At 35.0% G+C, this 23,829-nt stretch overlaps 1 protein-coding gene across 7 annotated transcripts in view; it reads right to left on the bottom strand.

The window, feature by feature from the left end:
- The window catches only part of NBEA (neurobeachin), a 506,232-nt gene that overhangs the window by 399,497 nt on the left and 82,906 nt on the right, over nt 1-23,829 (bottom strand). For all 7 annotated transcript variants that reach the window (XM_061457520.1, XM_061457513.1, XM_061457519.1 and 4 more), the window contains exons 2-6: nt 17,699-17,930; nt 11,265-11,365; nt 10,918-11,013; nt 7,100-7,221; nt 69-195 (exon numbers count right to left, since the gene is read on the bottom strand). In XM_061457520.1, coding sequence (XP_061313504.1) covers nt 69-195; nt 7,100-7,221; nt 10,918-11,013; nt 11,265-11,365; nt 17,699-17,930 — 678 coding nt within the window. The remainder of the gene's footprint in view (nt 1-68; nt 196-7,099; nt 7,222-10,917; nt 11,014-11,264; nt 11,366-17,698; nt 17,931-23,829) is intronic.

A 23,829-nucleotide genomic window follows, 5' to 3' on the forward strand; every position in this document is an offset into this window, starting at 1 on the left:
AGCCCTTTCCAGAAGCACTTTGTCACGTTTTCAATGTTAGTCTCTATTGTAAATACCATTTTGCTTACCTTGCGTGGCTGGAAGTCATACTTCACACAGTGCTGGAAACCTTTGCCTTTTGACTTCAGTGATGTAACGATTAAGCAGTTGCCAACAAAATGAGCAGAATACCCAACACCTTTGCTAGTGCGGAAACTGAAAAAAAAAAATTATTAACGAAATTGGAAAAAGGATAATTCTTGTATGATAAAAAAGTCCAAATATCCCTTTAAATTGCCATGAGAAAAAAAAGAAATTAGTACCTGGAACAGTGAACTTAATTTCCTTTAAATCTTCTCTCCACACCATTTCTCTGGAGGGGAACTACAAACCTTCATGACTTACTTGATTCTAGCTTACACCCTAAAAATCAGTACTTTGGGGTTTGGTTTTTTTTCCTTTCAAAAATCCAAGATGGCAAATACTGTATCTATCAGGTTTTCCCCTTAGTTTCCTAATTCATCATCATTTAAAATTGTAAAGAAAAGTTAAATCACAGAACAAATGTGAGATGCCTCGCAATTTTATGGGGTTGGAGAACAATGTGGCCAGTATGTCATGTGAATTTGCATTGAAGGTAATTATTATGCACAAGAATTTCTTTTTCAAGACTTGTGATTTACTTAGGCTAATGATCTGTGAAGTTTTAATCATCTGATTTTGTGGCTTTATTTTCATTTGTCAAATTGATAAAGGACTACAATTTTAACAAAGTAAGTTTAGTAAGGGTTTCCAGCTTTCTTGTGGCAAATATCATAAAGACAGATAATGCAGAAAGCTCATATATTTCTCTACTTATATTTGAAAGCAAAAGCATTATAAAGACAAATTCTGGACTTCTTAAAAAACATTCTCAAAGGTAGCTGGTAAAAACTCATGCATGACATTAAACAGAGCACTTTTAACAAGGTAAGTCCATATCTAGAGCTATATCACTTCTTTCTGAAAAGGTACAACAAAGAGAAGTCTTTGTTGTGGCATTATCCTTACTATGGAGCACACTTCATGCAGCTTTTAGTCAGTTTGTTGTTTTTTTTTTAAGTTACAATCAGGTTATAAAAATAAGCAGTGGCTGAAGTACAAGATCTAAATGGTGAACTTCATCCATAAGTTCTGAAAAGAAGCCCTGCCAAGTATAAGAAAAAATGACACAACTAATTTTCAACATTTATATATACACTCCTATAGCCCACTAATTCACTTTCTTTTTTTCCTTAATATAGATGAGTTATAAAATAATTTCATATTATTACAATAAATATTTTTAAAGTGATTTCATTGTTGTAACATTTTCATCAAGTGTTTTTACTAGGTTTTCCACAGTAACATTAAGTGGTGAAAGGTACATGCAAACATTAAATTTATATTTCATCTTTCTTAACAGATGCTGAAAATCTACATCTACACCCCACAACACAAACGCAATCTTTATTTTAATATGCAGAAAAAATACAGAGACCTTATTCCATCTTCAGAAACTTACAGTTAAATCTGTCTGCGTACATTACTGAAGGAGAAAGTCAGATTTTCCTCTTTTCTCATTGTCCAGCCACAGCCTGTTGTACAGGCTTTGACAACAAAAGGACACCATTAAGAACCTAAAAACTCTTCTCTAAATAAACCTAAGATACATTCTAAGAATGAGGAGAAAAATTATATACTGTACATCACACTGACCTCAACAGTGAAGACAGTTTATAACACTGCCATTCCCCTGCATCTTTTGAAGACTATTTTTAACATGGATCATTTCAATGATCTGGCTTCCACAATGATCCCATAAAGCAGCTATGCCACACAACAAAAAGAACAGTGAAGAGCCTTATGGGAGAATATTACTCTTATATAAATATAGATATATATATATATATATATAGCTTGCATTACCTGGATACACAAGCTGCAGAACCACAGTACTGGATTTTGTACAATAACATGAAGGTCAAAAATCTTAAAATACAACTCTTACAGTAAGAATAACTGAATGTGTTGTAGGCTAATTTGAGACTTTGATTTACTTCCTTGGGCTTTATGCCATTCAGAGAAAATTTCACCAGGGAGCTTCATCTCTCACAATGCTGAATTTGTTTCTCAGCAATGTAAGTCATCACTACAAGCTAAAATTATTTTGGCTAGCAGAATCCTATTCTGAAGGATATTGAAAAAAATACACAGATTCATTATGTTCCCACATATGGTGTAGAAGTATTTGATTAGAGAAGACAAAGTATTTTTTTCTTACATTACCAACAGCCACTCATTGTAAATACCATCATGGTTTTATCTAAGATATTAAAATTGTGCAAAATACTTCCTACTACTTTGAACAGGAACTATTAAGTATTTTGTTATACACTGAGAACACTGTTAACAACCCCAAAAAAAAAAAAGTCTGTTCTTGAAAAAACTTCTACACCTTTATAATTTTTCCCTTTCCGAACCACCTCCCTCCTTTTCCACCATTACTTGGGTGATTTTTTTTTACCATTATGGTCAACCACACTGCTCCTGAGATTTTAAACACTGAATTGTCCTTACATGTGAACTGGAGTTCATCTTAGAAAGACAAGAAAACAATGAAACAATGAAAAAATAGCTCATTTTTTAGCAGGCTTCTCTTTATCTTGGAATGGAACAAATGATTTTCTACACAAGAAGTTTAGCCAAGATTTTACTTTTCTTTTTTTTTTTCATCCACATGAATTAGCACTCTAATACAACTGAGTAATTGAGTAAGTGAGAAATTGAGAAAGTAATTGAGTGAGAAATTAAGAACTCAAATGTTCTCTGTTTACCTCAACATTATAATATATAGGTTATGTTAATCTTAATTTTTGCCAAAGGTAAAGCAGTCTAGGACTAGTCTCTACGATACTGCACAGAAATCCTTACCAATTACCTACGCATGCAGAACTTGCCACATCCAAAGATGAAATTCACAGAGACAACATGAGTAGTACTGTTAATACCCATATGGTTTTATGAACCTTTAAGTACCTCCCATAGCAGCTGGTATACTGTTTTACTACAGATTGTTCATAAAACCCTTATAGTTATGTCCCGTTTCAGCTGGTTTCTCAAAGCAGCTACTGGATGGTATTACACTTCAATAGCAGGTAAGCATTCTTCCATCCACTGGTGAAACTGTTTAGTGATTCTAGTTTCATTAGCTTAGGATTTTATGCGCAGTTTAACGTACTGAGATTAAGAAGGTAATAATTCATTCTTTTCTATTAACTTTGGAATTCCATTACGTGCTTTTGCAGCTGTTCTGCATCTCCGTAATTATTAGCTCTAGAGAAGAACTGAAAAGTCTAGATAGACTGCTTTGTTTTGGGTTGGGTTTTTTTCTTCTATTGTTTTTTTTCTTTTTCCTACATCAGTAAAAATAAAATTTAGAACAGTCTTTCAGAAGTTTTAGCCATTCTTCCATTAAATGGTTGTGGAAGCACTTGGATGTTTTAAGGACAAAAAGCAACATTTATGACAAACAAGTCTCAGTTCACCCTCTAATTCTTTTACAGAGTCCAATCCACAATTTGAAATATAGCATCTCCTAAAAAAACAAAAACAACCAACCAAACAAACAAAAACCACAGAAATCTTACCAAACAATAACTGGATTGTCTTTATCTAATTCCAGGCCTTACTTAGAAGTAGTGTCACCCCATGTCGTTTTTTAGCAGAAACAAATATAGAGATTTAGAGGATGGAGGCTTGCCAGTTGAGTGCACTTATGGTTAAGGCTAAATTCCTAAAATTGCACTGTCTTTATAACAAAAAATCTATACATCATTTTTGAAGAAGCATTTTCAACTATCTATTATACTCTGATTATTATGATTATTATTATACTGAATCTTATAATTGTGACACTTAAAGTGACCATAGTATTGTGTGACAAAGTGTTGGAATTTACCTACTTCACTTTCTACCTACTGGATCTCAGATTAAACAATCCATCAACATCAGATTTTGCATAAATTCTGAAAACAGAAATAGAGAGAATACCTAATTTCAGAGTTTTATTTTTCTTGGAAGGTTTCATTATAAAATGTGTTTTCCAGAGTACAGTTCACTCCAGAGTTTTCTTTGAAGAGCACCAATTTTTTTCCATGGTCTCTTAAAAGAAGTAGCAATTTTTAACTGTAAATGGTATTCCAGTAATGTTTTTGCCAAGACTGCAGGAAGTGATCACATCACCTTTACTCTATTCTCTGTTCAGACTACTATTGAAAAGATCACATTAGCTCTTTCAGCTAGAGCAATGAAAAAGCAGTTTATGGTCAGTTGGTTACCTACAAAAAGCCTTAATATCCTTAATTACTGCTTTGTAATAAATAAATACTAACTCTTTAAGCTCAGCACCATTATTCACTGCTAGGTATATATCACTGGCTTGCTTATACTTCGCACTACAGAATTATGAATCTTACCATTTTAACCCAACTGCTCTACAACAAAACTTTCTCCCTATTGTCATTTATCATCCATGCAAATGTCAGAGACTCCTAATTTACCTCGAGGATTGTCACACTCATTTTGTAATTAATAAGAAAGTGACAACACGGTTCCAATACACAAGTATTAATGGATTGTCACTTAGCAGCTGCCCAACATCATCTTTTTTTTTTTTTTTGGTTTTGAGAAAAAACAAATTGGCTTACAATTCTTGAAGCAGCACTCAGCATTCAGCTAATTACAGAATAGCAGCAGTTTTCTCACATCTGGCAAATGTGAAAACATTTCCTTGCTTCCTTTCTCCATTTTTAAGCATTAGTTTTCACATCATAGGCTGATGTAACAGCTCTCTCCTACCAGAAATGCCTCTTGCCACATCTTTCTATACTCACTTAAGGCCTGGATCATACATTAGCACATATCTTGGTACAGGTTTTCCAGTGAGGCGGCAATGTGTCAATATTCAAAAGCCTGACAAGAATGTCCTGAGGAACCAGTTCTAGCTGATGCTGATTTCAGAACCACTACTTCAAATCAGTCTTTGAAGTTGTACATACCACTAAGTTTTTGCTTTAAAAATAAAGCTTGTTTAAAAGACAGGTGACTTTCAAGAATAAACTGTGAATTTATATGCTCATTTATATGTTTTTCACCTAAATAGAAAAAGATGCTATATGCCAAAAAAAGCACATTGAAAGAAAATAAATCTTTGTGTCTTCCTCTTGGTAGTGGCTGAGTGTAACTCAGCCTTTCATGTGGCAAAGTCTAAAATCTGTGTAAAGAAGTTCAGATGGATGATTTAGTTTGAATATTTTTTCCTGTTTTTAATTATTAACTATGGCTTGGTTTCAGCCACTATATAAAAATGTCAAGAATTAGCATTGTTCTTAATTTCCTTCTGAGGTTGGTATATTCAGTTTCTCTTTGATTTCTGTAAGAATAACTTCTTTCTGTGGCTCACATGAAGCATTTGCAAAGTTCCACCTGATTAAGTCACAGCAGCTTTATTTCCCACTCTTGATAAATACTCTAATTTTACATATATTCCATAACAAGAACTAACATGAGAAATTGAGACACTGAACTGTAAAGATCTGTGTGTGCACGCGTATGTGAGTGTAAGAGATAACAAGTCATCCATTCAGCGCAGATATGCCCAATTACTTGAAGAGTCTGTGTATAATACCTATGTTTATCAGAGAGGTTATTCTTTATGTACTAGAATTAGAGTTGAAACTCTGTATGTTTTGGGGCTATACTTTTTTGCTTGGTTTCCTAGATGCAACAGCAAAATATAGAAGACATTATTTTGGTATGTTCTGGCTTTTAAAAACAGAAAAAATACAAGAACAAAGAAAAGCACACATCAACTATGGGGAAAGGTAAACTCATTGGAAAAAATGTTTTCTTACTCTGCTGGACTGTTTATTCCAATCAATCTAATAAACAGGTACTAAGTTATCTACTATAGGTAAATTTTACTGCCAGTGGACAATTTTAAGCAAACATGGAAATGTTAAGGTTGTAGATAATAAGAAGTATGTTAATTAAAAAATTATTCTTTAGATTATAATGTTAAGGTAAGACCTAGAATTCTTCTGAAGGAAGAAATTCAGGTTTCTTTGATAACTCAAAGGGCAGCTTTATGGAGTTTGTTCACTGATATGTTCAAAACCAAATAATATGATAACAGAAAAATGTGTTTATTAAAGACAGTTGTCCGAGTAGAAGTGGCAATTTTCCTAAGCCATATCACTTCTTTGTAGCAATGTGGCTAGCAAAAAGGTCTAAATCAATACACTTATAAATGGAAACAGAAGTAAATCCTTCTGATACAGACCATAAGTACCCATAAATATTAAGGGCAGCTAAACACATGGAGCATTTTAAAGCATTTCAGTGCAAAAAGTACACTAAAAAGTATGCTCAAAATTTTAGAATTCAATAAAAATTTTAATCACATAATAATAAACATCAGAACTACATCATAGCAAAAAAACCAAAAAAACAAAAACCCAAAGAAACAACATATAAAAGTAATCAAACATTTCTATTTTCATCACAACAGGAAACCTAAGTAAACCAAATTTATCACTCTCTCCTGCAATCACTTTATTATGAAACAGAGTTTCCATTTTTGGGAACAGGTGGTCAGTGAGCCATTTTTAAATTCACAGATTGATCTTCTATTACCTCTAGCTAATGTGCAAACAGTGCGCTCTGATTATAACAGATTTGTTCTGTACTACTGATATCAGCCAAGAATCTTAAACACCAACAGAAAATTGACATTCTTAGAGTTTATAACTCTAAAATATGATGTATTTTGAAATTCCAAAAGAAACCTTCACACTAGGTTTTATGGTTTATTGGCAAGGCATTTTTCTTGCATCCATGAATATGCAAATCGTAGAGCAAAAAGGACAGACGACTTTGTACGAGTTTGTACACGGTAAGCAGCCATTAAAATCTGTACGTATTTGGGGGTCAAAAAGCATGTCAGAAACTAAAAATAATGAGAAAAATTAAACACAATTAGGAAGCCAGAGGAAAACAAAACAAAGCAAAACCTGTAACTGCAGTATTAGAAGTTACTTACCAGTAGAGATAGGGTTTATCCTTATCTACATTGATATTGTTTAGCGGATCCATACGAAACCAGGTGTTAAGAGTAAACCCATTTTGATAAGGCCACTTAGCAATAGGAGGCAATGCAATTGCCTGGAAGGAAGGAAAAAAGCCAACAATGAAGTAGCATGTCAAAAAATGAATTTTTTGAGAACCGTTGTTAAAGGCAATCGCTTTGTAAATTCCTGTCATTCTAGATCTCCAAATCTGCTTTAACTTTCAAAAGTTAAAGAGGAATATAAAAAAATCCAAACCTTCTAATAGTGTTTTTGAATAAATGCATTAGTTTTCCATCTATTTTAAAATACTTCCATTTTTAAATACATAAATTCTACCAACAGAGGACATGAAATTAAATTTGTGAATGGGCAATATTAAGAGAAAAAAAAAACTAGAAAAATTACTTCTCTAGAAATTAAAATATAAATTCAGCTTTCAGTAAGTATTCATCTCATCAATAGATTTAAACATCAAGATCAAACTAATCACAACAGATAGTACAACAGTCACTGTTAAAACTACAGTATTAAAAAAGTAGCTCTCTGAGATTTAAGAGCACTATCTTTTTTTTCCTTTCCCATGAACACTCAGTAAGGTAAGAGACTGAATATTTTACCCCTGTTCTCAGTTAAATAAATTAATCTTAAGGCAAGGCCTAAGAAAAACTCTGATTTTTCAAGATTTCATATTTATGCATTGAAAGAAGAGGTTTCAGAGAACTCTTTATCCCTGGGCAAGGCCCTGAATACCTGATCTAGCATTGAAGTTAGGTATTTTTTAGGGAGGATATCAGGAAAGATGATCTTCAGAGGTCACTTATAAAGTGTTTTCTATGATAACACTAAAAGATAAAACAAATTTTTGCCACAGCGTAAGAACTATACACAAAATTAAGTGATTTTAAATTAAGTAATTTTAAAAATGTAAGAAATTAAATGTTTGTAATGACTGATTACTGTAGTAGCCAGTAATTACAATACATTCTTCCTCCATCCATCAGACAAAATATAGAATATTTTATATAAAAATGGTTAAGATATAATAGCCTTTAATACTACTTCTTGAAATAAGTTGCATATGAATGCAAAGTAGAAGAAAATAATTTTATATATAACAATAGCATGTTATTTCTAAGAGTATATAATTGATATTTTTCAATTTCAGTAAAATAATTTAAGCTCTTACTACACTTTGAAATAATAACAATTAGATAATTAATCCTTGCACCAATAGTATTGTTTTCTTATCAAAGCTATCAGTGATACTGACTGAACATTGGCACAGGTTGACTAGTGAGGTTAGGTCTCCATCCTTGGAGAGGTTCAAAAGCCCTCTAGACATGGTCCTGGGCAACCAACTCTAGGTTTCCCTGCTTCAGCATAGCGGGGGTTGGCCAAGATGACCTCCAGTGATCCAACCTCAACCCTTCTCTGATTCTGTGTGATACCTGAGTCACAGTTGGAAATACTTTTCCATGAGTGCTCAAATGTTGTGCTGTCCCAGTTCACACCAAGGACTACAAGGAGTTGCAAAAAACTCATTCACTGCTTAAAATAAGAATGGACATAGTCTCTGGGCAGTAGTCAGAATAACCACATAAGGATTGTATTTGATGTAGAAGCATGTAAAAAAAAGGTACAGAATAGGACTGGCTTTTTATTGGCTTTATATGAAAGGCAATTGCTGAAAGGGTTTTAAAAGCAGAGTCATAGGTAATTAAGAATGATAGGGAACTCAGGGTAAATTTTAAAGTTACATACAGCAACATCCTCAGATTATGCTAGTATCTGACAAAAGAAGTAAAACCGATTCTGCTGCTTGCCTGGTACTAACTGCTCTGTACAAAACATTCCAAGGAACTCCTTTGGGACATCACTCCTGCCTCCTTAGAGGGAGTTCCCTGCTTGAAACAGGAAAAGAGCTGCTTCATGACAAACAGGAACAACATCTGGGAATAGAATGGTTACCACAAAATGCCCCGCTAATGGAGTGACTAATGGGCTACTTATACAGGCTGGCAAACATGTAACACAGTACTCAGAAGAGCTCTTCAGTTGGGATAGTGAAGCAGCTCTCACCAGCAGACAAAAAGCAGGCTCTTTTATACTGCCACTGAACTCTTGATTATACAAGGAGTATGCACCCAACTTTGAACAGGACCAAGCTGGTATTTATAAACATTATGCTGTTTCTCTGTCTGATGTCATCACCATGCATCACACCTGAAACCCTGAATTCAGTGCCAGTAAACTATGGCCTATCCACTGTCTTTCTTCTAATGAAGTGTTTCGACGTTTGGGTCATTTTAAAAGAAATCACCCTAGGTCCACTTCAGAGGATGACTGCTGTCCAGAGCTTAATAGTGTAATCCAACATGCACTACTTCAGAAATGTAAATTTGAAATTCACATTTCTAGATTTACAGGGTGCAATTAATCAATGATGAGTGGTACATAAAACAAGATCCTAACCAAGGAAAGAAAAATGCACATTTTGCATTTCAATCAAGACACTTTATACTCCTGTAATTGATGTCCCTCTTTGGACAGGGAGGAATACTTGAAATTATTCTGCAAAACTTTTTTTGAACGTCTGATACAAAATTAAATATAAGAGAGCCAGTTCATAAGGGTTTGCCTCTGAAGCCCAGAAATGTCAAAGCAGTATATTTCATTGTAGACATTCATACTCTGCAACAGCTGTCTTGTTGCTGCATGTACTTTTTGAAGAGCTTAACTGTGGTTTTTAATTCAAATGAAACTCTCTTTCAGAACTCAGTAATTAATTCCTTACACAATCCACCCTGTGCATTTTGCTGACGCATCTGTGCAGCTGAATATCAAACAAGATCAAGAAAGTGATCTAGCCAAAAATAACCTAGGTGAAAACCAGTGATTTGCAGCCAGTTTATTCCCTGATGCAATCTGCCACACCAGCAGCAGTATTCACAAAGAACAGGAGGTGGTGGTGGTTTATTCTTGAAGAGTAACCTTAGTGCTATTGAGGAAATACATGCAGAACAGCCCAAGAGAAGCTCCTACCACCCGTCATGCACTGGCATGAAAAGACAGGGATCTCAGGGTTATTTCCACTTAAAAGATTCCAAGTTTACCATGAGCATATGCTGTTCCATACCAGAATGGAACTGAACCTCAAATTCACATTTCTAAGTTTTAAGCATTTGTATTCACTGCCTTAATAATTATAAATCTGTATCCAATATTTGAATTTATTTGTAGATACATGCAGTGAATGAGAGAGAGAATATCTATTTGAGAAGGTTGCAAAAAGGAATACAATTTCATCATCGTAAGTGATCATAAAAAATAAGTCCAAAAGAAGACTGCATTTAACTCTCTGCCTTGAGGGAAAGGAAACAGCTGATGGAGTTCAGATAAAAAGACGTAATAAAATTTATGACTAAATTGTCACTGTAAACAGCTGTCACTGTAAAAGCTCATCCCTAGATTTTCATCAAGTCTCTGCTCTGTATAATACCAATTATATTATTCACATAAAATAAACTATTCTTTGGAATTTTCAGGTTTCACTGTTATGATAACTTCCCCAGATAAACACCTGCTATTTGACACTCCATCCTCATAAGTGAAATTTTGCAACACTACAACTACCTTGCAAACCTACAGAAGGCAAGGTCTACGCTGTTCAAGCACGTACTCCCCACCTCTTATTTCCTTTTCAGGAATTTTCAAAACCAAATAAAAGGAAATGCAAATGATGAGCAATTTATTTGTTCCTCAAGCTTTATTATTTTGTTTGAAAACTTACTGCAGCACTACAGCCTGGGAAGTTGAAAAAGGTATCAGGCCCATGTCTCTGTGGCATCTGGTTAAGGACCGATAATAGTTTAACTGCATGTCTTGGCTGTGAAAACAAGAAAAACGGCACAAAAGTCAATACAACCATTTTTGCACTCTCTAGGCTACAACGGAAACTGGATGTTTTTTAAACAACACAGCAAATTAACTCTAAAGTAGTTAGCCAAAATACTTCATAAACATACATTCAATCAACATAAAAAAAAAAAAAAAGTCAAGTTTATACGTCCCAGGAGACAATTTATGCTAACTTCAGGCTCTAACAGAATGACAATGCTTTATCGGATCACAGCTTACCCAGATTCCATTTTCGCCTCGAAGCATGCTGAACAAAAGCTTCAACTCTTTGACAGTGATGCTGTAGCTGGCAAGAACCCCCAACATATCAACTAGGAGATCTTCAAAGGAAAATAAAGTTATTCTGAACTCTGCATTTCATTGTTTTGACAAAGAAAAAGCTGAAAAAGTTAATACCTTTAAGAATAAGTGTATTCACAAATTCCAAAAATCAAACTTAGTTGCCCTAAATATTTTACACAGCATTTCATATTCTCACTGTTCCATTTATTTTAGAAAAAAACAGAAACAAAAACATGTGCAGCTTTAGAATTTGCATCACGCTTGCAACAAAGTATCTATTAAACCTATGAAAAATTAATTCTTCCCATATAACCATATTCATCATAAACTATAACCTTGCTTGCTTGGCTCCTTTCTGTCACAAACTTTTGAGATAATGCTCTCTTCATTCCTCTGAAGTTAGTATTTTCCAAAAATTTCTGACCTAAAAGATGCTTGACATTATTATTTAAATTAAGCACAGGGTTACTGAGAATTTGTATAGTTCCCACAGGTGTGCCACAGTGATAAGGCTTCCAAGTTTTACCTGAATGAAAGGCCAGGGAAAAAAATCCAAACAAAATCAAAACAAACCAAAGCAAACAAATACACACATAAAAAAACACCAAACCACAAACCCACAAAAAGCCCTCACAAAAAAAAAAAACCAAAAAAAACCAAAAAAAATCCAACAAAGACTACAATAAAAAGATAAAAAGAAGTGATCAAAATTTATGTAATACGGCTTTCATTGAAACTCCTCAAAACCCATACACTTACGTAGCTGACCTTTCAAAGAATAGCAGGTCTAAAATAACTGCTAGTGCTTGGACCTTTATTTCAAAACACAGAATTTAATTTTCACAATTTTTTAGCTTGTTGTTGTGGTTTAAGCCCAGATGAACCCAGGACACCTGTGGGATGCTGGATCTCACCTTATACACCACACTTTCTTCTGGAATAAAATGCACTACTAACAATTACTACTTCCTCTAGAAGGAAGAACAACTTTTTACTTATCTTCACAGATAATTCAGAGATGAAGCAGTGAAGTACAGAGATTTAAACACACACACACATGAAAAAGGGAGGACAGGATAGAACCAGCATTAACAAACTTTCAATGTGGTCAAAAATCAGAAATTTCCCCCCTAAAACATGAATAAGCATATATCTTATTTGCAGGACTACATGTTCTCCTTTAGAGAAAGGATGACTCTTACGGATGCTGACAAAGAGTAGTCTTGAAAAGCATTCATCCTTTTTGAGGAGATTTTGCATTGATATTTTGTTTTATAACAAATTTTCTCTCTGCAAATCCCTACATATGTATTTTTGAGTAAGACCATAAGTATCTATTTATATTGTTCCGCTGTGAAACCAACCTCTGGTCCTCAGTCCATAAAACACATGTGTGAAAACTGAAATATCACTTAATTTACAGGAGATATATAATAGGCGGTTCCGTGAATAAAACTATGTCAAGAAAAGCAAAAGTGAAACACTGTAACTCGCAGTCATTTTCATAATAAGATCTGAAGATATTCCTAATGTTCAAGTACAGACTTTTTCCCCTCCCTTTCTTTAGAGTTTATTTAATCTTCCCTTTAAAATTAGTGCCACATCCTATTTGTGACAGAATTTCTTAAGGGAAACTAAAATATAGCTAAGAAAAATAAAATCACATGTCATTTATGATGGTGAATTCTATGACTCACCTCCTCATCAAATACTTACAAGCACCTGCCACTTTCACTGTATAGTCTCCAGCCTGTAATATGAAGCTGGCAGTGATTGTATATATTGTATATGATTAGAAATTGAGAAAAGTAACACACTGGAAACTCCACAAGGAAAATCAGCACAAGTGAATACCAATCTTTGGCTGAGAATTCCCCAATTCTTATTTTGTAGTCTTAGCTTGCTTTTTAAATCAAACTACTTTAAATTTTGTTTCCTTTAGAGAGAAAAACTGTTGTGTAGAAACAAAGTTGTTAGGTGAAAATCAGAACATGATTTAAAAAAATCTTCTAATGTAGATGACGAAAGTGTAAATTAATGCAGTCAAACACATACATGATTGAAAGGTTTTTAAAATTACTGAACATGTGCTGCTTTGTATCATCATTATAGCCCTATGCTGCCTTACGGCACAGAAAATTTCTTATTTCTGCTGAAGATGTTGATAATCCGCAGGCATTAGAAATACATATTTATAAATAATGAATAAAACATTGATGAAGAGAAATGAGTGTAAGCTCCCTAACAACATAACCCTGGGTAAAACAAAGAGCTGAAAAACTGGTGCCCAGTAGGTAATATATAAAGAAAAGAACACATGTAGAAAACAAATCCCTTGCTTCTACTTTAAAATATTGCTGTAAACGTACCTAAAGAAGGTTTGTTTCTTGTTTCAATACAACAAGACATAAAAAGTACTGCACTCTATTACATAACTTTATTCATAGTTATTAGAAAAATCATATAAAAGAGTCAGTCCACATCTGGTTTGTAATTCCTAATAATCCACTCATCTATAAATAAAGGTCACAAAACATACTACAATTGGATTTTTTTACTTTTTGCTTCATTTTTTAATATTAAATACAACCACATACATAACTGATATCTATGATCTCATTTCAGAAACAAGATTTTGGAAAATGATATTACATTCAGAAGGAGAAAACAGGCACCTTTTCTCATTTTCAGTGCCTTTCTAAAATGCACTGAAATGCAACCAATTTTATGCCTGTTAATGGCAACTTCTGACTACTTTTATACTAAGCAGTTTATATATGATCTATAAATTAACAAGAAACCTTGAAGGAATGCTTAATTCCATCATCTAATATGAAAATACAGGGGTAAAAGCCTGTCTGTCTTTCAGGTAACAGTGAGCTTATATTAAAATGAATGGTATGGCATTAACTTTAGAAGACATATTAAACAGCACTGGAAACATATTACACAGTTCAGAAAAACTACCTTCATGCCTCCTTAACCTTTCAATAACTGATTGCCATGAGATTGTGAATTTGAATTCTGTCAGTGAATTAATTTCTACAGGTTGGCAAATTGTGTTAATGTTGAAGCTTTTCTTATGGAACCAGCTTAAAGAGAAATGCCTGTTAACAGATCATTAATGACAGAGCAGTCAAAACCTCGATTTTTACTTAAAAACTAGGAACTGTTTAAGTGCTTAAGAAATCAGTTCCAGCAATTTTAGAACAACTATCTACAGCATCACTATAGAACTGTAGGAAATAAAATGAGACTTAGGGGAGACAGACACTCTGTATGAGTTCTGGCTACTTTCTCATCCATCATTCAGACTTCTCTGAAGGCACTACCGACACACAGTCCCAAAGAGTCTCTCACAGCAGATGATCTGCTTCACTACTCATCAGCTGGAAACAGAGAACGGCATAAGTGAATCCCTCAAGGAAGATCCATAAAACAAAAGTGCCAATCGCCTATGCAATTATTTTAGCAACCGTTTCCCCTTAACCACTGATAAAATGGCTGACCATCCTCTGTTTTAGTATAACAGATTATCACAGTACAAAGACAACTTTTGACAAGTGATGTTTCTGGAAAGCAAATGGGAATACAAGTGGCAGTGATCCCATCTGGACTGCAACTGAGACTTTCAAGGTGATTAAGCTTTTATTCTTGACCACAGAATTTGTGAAACCTCAAGAAGTGAGATATATAAAATGTTGAGAATCCTCATGAATCTGACAGTCATAATCTAAACAGACAGAGAAGTTTTTCTCATTGCAAAAGACTGGGTATGTGTTTATTTGCTGTTGTCTTACTTCCATAAAACCAGAGAAGAGCGGCTTCAGACTTAGTCTGGTCCTGAAAGCATGCTGTCAGAACAGAAAAAAGAGATTATGCCTGTCTTGTCTATTTAAACCTTACCTAGGTCTAATCAAAGCATTTCACAAAGGAACAAGTGAGATGACCTAAAAACAAATAAACAACTAAAAAAAAAAAAACCAAATAAAAATCTGTACCCTTTACAGATGATAAAAGTCAATTGCAAAATATAGGGCTGACAGTGTCTGAACAACTGTTTTGCTAAGAAAGTTGTACTAAGTTCCTAGGAGTCAGCACTAACATAGTTTCTGTTCAAAACATACCCCCCTGCATGTTAAAACTCATTTTAGCACCAAAAATCTTACTTTATTCTCTGGGTTTGGAAAGTTCCTAGAAGTGTTTGGGGCAAAGCAGCTCTGTAGTTCTGGTGTCATAATGACTCTACGTTGCCTAGCAGAATTAGGGAACACAGATACTGCATTAGTTGTCACCAATTTTGTCATCAAGTGCCTACCACTGAGCTATCTGACCATAATTATTACTTATGACTTATTACCAACATTTTTGTCACTTATAAAAGGGATGTGAAATGCTTGAAGAAATCAAGAAACAAAAGCAAAATGATGAATTTGGTTGCTTCCACACCTTTGTCAAAAAAATTCTAAAACCCCCACATTCTCATCTATTTACAATTATCAAAGAAAGACCCTACAAAGTGTAATTCTGTTAAATCCCTGCTCATGATACATAGAAGAGTATTCAGATAATTTGACACACACCACAGAACTAAAATGCCAACATAATTTCAATTTTTAGGTTTGATTTTACATTAGATGTGCTCTCTTTGTCTGTATAAGTATACAGAAGAGTAAGCTGAGTCATGTTTTCTCTGCAAAAGGTCTCTTTCTGAAGTACAGTGTGATGACTCTCGAAAAAACATTAAAGGGGTAGAGGCTCCATTTTTTTTTTTATTAACATACTACCTGTGGCTTATATTAATAGTTGTGAATTCAGAGTGATTTTCCAATTACCAAATGCTCCTGGAAGTCTGATCCTATACTGTTGATTTCTGTTTCTACAATTAGCTACACAGTTTTTTAAAATGGGTACATCATTACAGTTGCGTATGCCACATACAGAAGTACTACTTAGGGCAGCTCAAACTGGATAAATTTTATTGAAAATGATTACTGATGTAAGCATATTATTTCCATGAGTGAAAAAAGACAGAAATATTTGTTTTCAACTAACGTCTTCTATTTAATGTGGAATAAAGCAGTATCTTCACCCTTATACAATACTGACATATTTACAGGTCCTGCAAAAAAAACCCATACATGGTGAAAACAATTGGTTTTTAAATATATTGATGTATTAGACTTCAGTCTGAACCTTGCAAAACAATATTTAGCATAAGACATCTGGTTTTTGCATTTACGTATATATTTCTAGTCAACAAGTTGTTCACTAAGACTTGCTTTGAAATACAAAATGTAGCTTTTCCAAATACTTTAATATTAAGACACATTTATACTGAAAAAAAAGATGAGGACAAAACCATTCCTGAACAATACAGCTTTGATGGATCCTCTTCTTGTTTCTGGTCTGAAATCCTTGCTGGCTTACTGTTCCCCAAAGCCTATATATGTGTTAGGACTCAGATTATGGACCAAAATCTCAGGATTATGGAAGACAAACCTCTTCAATCTTTTAAAAATGCCTTACAATTTAAATATCCTACTATATAAAAATTAAGAAATACTTTCACAGTGATTTGAAAGAAACTGGCTTAAGTTTTTCCTCAAGAAAAATAAGTAGATAAATACTAATTACAGGTAGCTCTAGCCTACCATGTTTAAACGTGACAATAAAACCTGTTCCTCCAACCAAGCAATTCAGGATTACAACCTGTACCCTAGTACTGAGAGATACAGCATGAAATATAAAACCCTACACTGAAAATGCTGTGCAACAACTTTATCACTTATTTTCAGTAAGTAAACAAAGTATGCAACTTTTTTAATGCTGTAAAAAATTAGAGATGTTAAAAATCACAAGTATAAAACCCAAGGAGTTATTATAGGGAGCACAGCTATACACTATGAAATTATTGTTTAATATAAACCAAGTATCCTGCATTCAAACCTGTGAATAATTTCTGATATGTTGTCAGATGCAGACTGTGTTTAAAGTGAATCATAATAACGATTTTAAGATCTGAGTAACTCAAAATGATCAATACACTTAAAAACTAACAGTATCTTGTCAGAAGTCTGACATGTACTGTCCTCGATTATGTTCAAAATTGCTTTTTTTTCACAAAGATGTTATCTCCTCAGATGAATTAATAGGCAATTATCTTAAACAAAGTACCTACGTATATTTTATACTAAGAATATATTTTTGTCATTTTTCTGAAATTGATAAAAAAGTACTTCTGACTCAATAGCAGTACTAACCAAAATATCACTTTAAGTAAAAACCAAGACATCCCAAGACCTTCCATAATCCCAGAACATTGACAGTTCAAGAATGCAATAATTATTTTATCAGTTGGCAATTTATACCTGCAATCATGTCGTCCACAGTACTCATCTTCAGCAGTACCTGTTCAATTAAGCCAACTTCTGTGCTAGTCTGTAAATTACGGACGCTTTTACGTAGAATTGCTGTGAACATACTCCAGATTTCTGCTTGGCACGTTACATCACAGTGCTCCAAAAGCTCTGACATGCATGTAATGCTCTCGGCATCCTGGATTATAAAGTTCATCTCTAGATCAAATTCACCACCAACCAGCTACAAAAGAAAACAAGAACAATATTACAATATGAAATACATAGCTAAGTGTCTTTCATAATCTTCACTGTGACCAACACTGATTTTTTTTTTGCATTATGAGAGAAGTAATTTAGATATGAGAAACTCACTGCTATGATCTGTATACAGCAAATTAAAAGTCATGCTATGCAAAATATAGCTTGTACAAAATCTATACACTATCATAAAATACTACTTTCAGTTTTGTCATAGTGTTGAATAAAACACTTCAATAAAATAAATCAAAATATATTTGAAATATTCCTTCCTACAAAGTAACTGAAATGGCAGCCTGGCCCAGAGAGATGTAGTGCAGAAGCTGTAGAACCTGGAAAGCTCACAAGCTTCCTGATACAAGTCAACATTTGCCCTTAGTTACCCGTTTGCAATAGTATACAGCCCTTTCCACTGTACCACCCAAACAGTCATGCTCAGAAAAAATATCAGTGACATGCTCTGGACCAATGCAGACTTGGAAAACTTGTTCAATTATACCACAGATCAGTGCCATGTGGCCAAGGAAACCCATGGCTAGTGCAAGGCAGACACACCACTGGGAGAAGAACAAGCAAGCAGGTGAAAAGTCATTTAACAGCAGTACTGATGAAATTACAGCCTGACTCCTATCTATCGAGATACTTGCAAAACGCTACGTGAAGTCCTTAGCTCCCATTAAATAGCACAACTACCAGGCACATTTACTCCTAATGGCAAAACCATCTTTCATTTCTGAAATAAAGCCTGACTCTCATGCATCCTGCTTTATCCTAGTAGCCTTGAGGAGTTTTGAAAGCACCAAGGCTAAATTTCAATGACTGCAAATACCAACTTTAGAAAGGCAAAAAAAGAGAATAATTCTAAAATAATTTTAAGACATTATTTTCTATTTGTTGCAGAAAAATACGTAATTAAAATTGCAATAATATATTTTAAATTAAAGATATTCAAAGAATTCATCTAAGTCTTTAATTTCAAGTAACTTTTAATAGAAGGCTGTTTCATAGTCTAAAAGCAGTTGCCATTGCCTTCAAACTGAACTCCAAACAAGAAGCAAGCTGAAATCCTATGCCAACTTCTTTTTGACTGTTGAACCTATCCAAATATTCAAAGTCTTCTTTCAGACCAATCTGCAGACAAAATTATTAAAACCAAGCAAGGACTAGCTTTGGCCTCTACCGTAATTCATACTTTTCATCCACTTACTAATTTCTTTTGGTTATCAATTAATTGCTAATAAAAATTTACAATTTCCTAACCTAAAGCCTCTCATATATTAAATATATAAACTGTGTTAGTTCTCCTGAGACATTTAATTACATTCAAATAAAACAATTATCCTAACTGAAAGAGGGTAGATTTAGATTAAACATTAGGAAGAAATTCTTTACTGTAAGGGTGGTGAGGTACTGGCACAGATTGCCCAGAGAAGTTGTGGCTGCCCCATCCCTGGCAGCGTTCAAGGCCATGTTGAATGGCACTTTGAGCAACCTGGTCTAGTGGTAGGTGTCTCTGCCTATGGAAGGGTGGTTGGAACTAGATGATCTTCTAAGGTCCCTTCCAGCCCAAACCACTCTATGATTCTATGACTTTGATTAGTATTTTAGTTTAGAAATTGTGACTGCATATCATATATTTGAATGTTGGCTGAACACTGTACCAAGGGCAGGCAATAAAATGGTCAAAATTAGAAGTACAGTTCTTCTACGGTTATTCCTTAGAATCATTAAATAGTTTTATAGCAGAAACCACCACACTTTTCAAGAAATCCTGGTGGAGTTTCTGTTTCTGAAAACAGCAGTAACTACCACACACTTCAAGAGCAATCTGGGTGTTTTTTTCCAGCAGCTCTCCATCTGGATGAGCCTCCCTGAGACACACAGAGGGCTCCCTGAAAACACACAGAGGTAAATCAGGCACTGGTAGAAGACATTCAGTTAAACTCTCTCAGATGCTAATTCTAAGATGAAATGAACCCCTTCTGGAAGTGTCTAATTTTTTGATTTCTTTCCATGCAGGAAATACAGGACTAAAAATTGTATTTGTGCAGTCTGAATCCTTGGATACATTCAAAAGCCACCTGGACATAGACCTGGACAATAGGCTCTGGCTGTCCCTGCTTGTGCAGGAAGGTTGGATCTGAAATGCTCCACAGATCAATTCCAACCTCAACAATTCTATGATAATCACAGAATCATAGAACCATAGAATGGTTAGGGTTGGAAAGGACCTTTAGATCATCTAGCTCCAACCCCCCTGCCATGGGCAGGGACACCTCACAATAAACCATGTCACCCAAGGCTTCGTCCAACCTGGTCTTGAACACTGCCAGGGATGGAGCATTCACAACCTCCCTGGGCAACCCATTCCAGTGCCTCACCACCCTAATAGGAAAGAATTTCCTTCTTTATATCCAATCTAAACTTCCCCTGTTTAAGTTTTAACCCGTTACACCTTGTCCTGTCACTACAGTCCCTAATGAAGGGTCCCTCCCCAGCATCCCTATAAGCCCCCTTCAGATACTGGAAGGCTGGTATGAGGTCTCCACGCAGCCTTCTCTTCTCCAGGCTGAAGAGCCCCAACTTTCTCAGCCTACAACTTTCAGATACCTAATTTAGGCAAGATGAATCCCACCATTTGTTTTTGATAACAGATGGACCTAAAATCAAGGAAAAAACTAGTAATACCTCAGTTGGAATGCAGATGCTCAATACAGACTGATCTCTCTTTCCTTAAATACTATTCATCGTGAAATTTGTGCTAAATAGAAATGGTTAAAAAAGACTAAAATAAGTCAAACAGTATTTGCTTGCTAATGTAAACCGATATACTAATATGTGACATTGAAATAGACCTCACTATCAGTCTGAAGTGATTGAACATTTCAGTACTATTAAAAACAAGCTGCCTGTATATAAAACATCTCAGAGAATCTGAATAAAAAATACACTGAATGCTAGTAAAACTGGATTTATGGAGAATTTTCTACTGGGATACGGATTATCTGGTAGTCACTACAATTATATGACTTGTTCAGCTGGCAGCTAGAGATTTATAATCTACCAAAGCGACTTTTTATTTTCACAAAGAAAACACTAAAATGTACCTAATTTGCCTTTAACTGCAGTTTAAGCCTATTTCAGCCTCTATCAAAGATCACAGTTATGAAAATCAACTTAATAAAATAAACAAATTGATGAATAAATTAATGTTGATGGCAAAAACTTAGGGTGGCAGGGCAGTACTTTTAAAAAGTAGCCATCCTAAAAATAAAAATAAATTTAAAATATTAACAGTCATGATAAAAAGAAGTTTCAGAAGACTTAAGAAGGAAAATTTTAACAAAAAAGGAGCATACAAAAATAATAAAAAAAAAAAAATTGTGCTCAAGTAATACAAAGCAACCACTTCTGCTTTAAAATGTGAAAAATAAAATATAATTCAGACAAGAAAAGCAGTAGAATATTCACTACAAAGAGAAGCATTCTCTAACAATATTTCTGCACTTTCATTTCTCAAGAAAAAAGCAGTAGGTAAAAAGGAATAATCAATCAGTCTTCACAACAGAGGGAGATTATCAGTGGAGAACCACAGCAATAATGAGTTGATGACAAGTGTGGATACTAAGAAAAGTACAAAGTTTGCTAAAGAGCCAAAAATAATTAAATACGGTTAGAACCCACCAGCTACTGAGGGCTGCAAAGATTTTCTCTGATATCAAGTGGCTGGCCAACCACGCGTAAGAGTTCAAAGTTAGTAAATGCAAACTGATACCACATTATTATAGTTTTACCCATATGTACAAAATGTCAGGCTTTCAAATCTGCTATGATCGGCCATAAAAGAGATCTTGGTGTCCCTATGGGTTCTACTTTAAATAACCACGGCATATTAAAAACTGTCAGTAGGCAACTACAAATTCATAATAAATCTGCAACTTTATAACTTGGGTACAGTTCTGGATGCAGTACCACACACAAAAAAAGTTATATCATTCTGCCATAAAGTAACATAGTTTTAACATAATGTGTGAAGATTTCTGTAGCAAGACAAATTTCATCTACAGTACAATATGAACTCTAAGATAGAAATCCTTACAGGAACCAGTATACCATACCATAAATCAATGTTCTTTCCATATCATAGATCTCAAATACAATCTTTTATCTAATGTCAAACACTCAGGCTTACTTTGCATTTTTCAAGTGAACATTTAATACTCAGTAAAGACCATGCTTTCACTGTGATTAAGTATCCTGAATTATTGCTTGTACTTTGTCAAGCTCATGTATCACTTTTTTTAACTATTCTGCATCTTTTACAGCAAATCTGTAAGAAATGAAGCAGCAAACTAATGTTCAGATCATGCTTCCAAGTCAGATGACTATGGCCAACAACTCCTCCTGAAGAAGAACTGACCTGGCAGTTATAAGCAAATTAGGCTTTCCTGTACTGAGGTTGTTTACAGGTGGATGCTCCTTGCAAATTGTTCCAAGAACTTACCTTACCCCACATCACCACCCTCGAAAGTAGCTCATTACTCAGAATCTCATTTTTTCTGAATACAGTGGCCATTCCTCAGTAAGCATCTGCCATTCGCTGTGCTATGCAATAGAAGTGTTTCTTTCTGAGTTGCTGCACCTACACAGAACTTAGGCTTGTCTTTCCTGCCCTTTTAGTCTAGCATAAAGGTGAAATACTCGCACAAAATAAATTGTCTACATCTGTCTGATATTATTCAGATCAGTTCTCAAAATGGAGCAAAGTATGTGCTGCTGAACATCTAGAATTAAATGGCTTACTTGTGAAGATTAGAACTCTTCAGAATCAGATTCTTCAAAGCAAGTTCTGAAGAATGCATTGAAATGAAGAGAGAACTGAATAGAATATTTCAGTTGGAAAGGACCTATTAATGATCATCTGGTCCAAATGCCAGACCAATTCAGATAATTCAGGGTTGCCATGTTATTAAGCATGCTATTAAGGACATTGTCTAAATGCCTCTTGAACACTGACAAGCTTCAGATATTGACCACCTCTTTAGGAAGCCTGTTCCAGTGTCTGACTACCCTCCCAATAAAAAAATGCTTCTTAATATCCAGTCTCCCTGTCCTTCCCTGGTGAAACTTTGAACGGTTCCCACATGTCCTACCACTGGATACAAGGGAGAAGGGATCAGCACATCTCTCCATCTCCCCAGGAAGCTGGAGAAAGCTATGATGTTGCCCCTCAGCTGTCTTTTCTCCAGTAATAGATGGCTTCTCAACTTGAAAGTTCATCAAATGAACACACAAGGAAAAGAAAGATAGCAACCAATCTTGGAAGAAATACACAAATGGAACATCAGGATGATGTTTCCAGAGGGACCCTGACATGCTTGTGAGGTGGGCTGATGCCAGCCTTATGAAGTTTAACCATGCCAAGTGCAAGGTCCCACAGCTGGGTTGGAGCAATCCCAGGCACAGCTACAGGTTGGGCAGAGAAGAGATTCAGAGCAGCCCTGCAGAGAAGGACCTGGGGGTGTTGGTTGATGAGAAAATGGACATGAGCCAGCTTCAGTGTGTGCTTGCAGCCCAGAAAGCCAACCGTATCCTGGGCTGCATCAAAAGGAGCGTGACCAGCAGGTCAAAGGAGGTGATCCTGCCACTTTACTCTGCTCTTGTGAGACCTCACCTGGAGTATCGTGTGCAGTTCTGGTGTTCTCAACATATAAAGGACATGGAACTGTTGGAACAAGTCCAGAGTTGGGCCACGAGGATGATCAGGGGACTGGAGCACCTCCCGTATGAAGACAGGCTGAGAAAGTTGGGGCTGTTCAGCCTGGAGAAGAGAATGCTGCGTGGAGACCTCATACCAGCCTTCCAGTATTTGAAGGGGGCCT

The sequence above is a fragment of the Pezoporus flaviventris genome, unplaced genomic scaffold, assembly GCF_033815535.1.
Source record: "Pezoporus flaviventris isolate CSIRO_AGI_PZ_B2104156 unplaced genomic scaffold, CSIRO_AGI_Pfla_v1 ptg000025l, whole genome shotgun sequence".
NCBI lineage: Eukaryota > Metazoa > Chordata > Aves > Psittaciformes > Psittacidae > Pezoporus > Pezoporus flaviventris.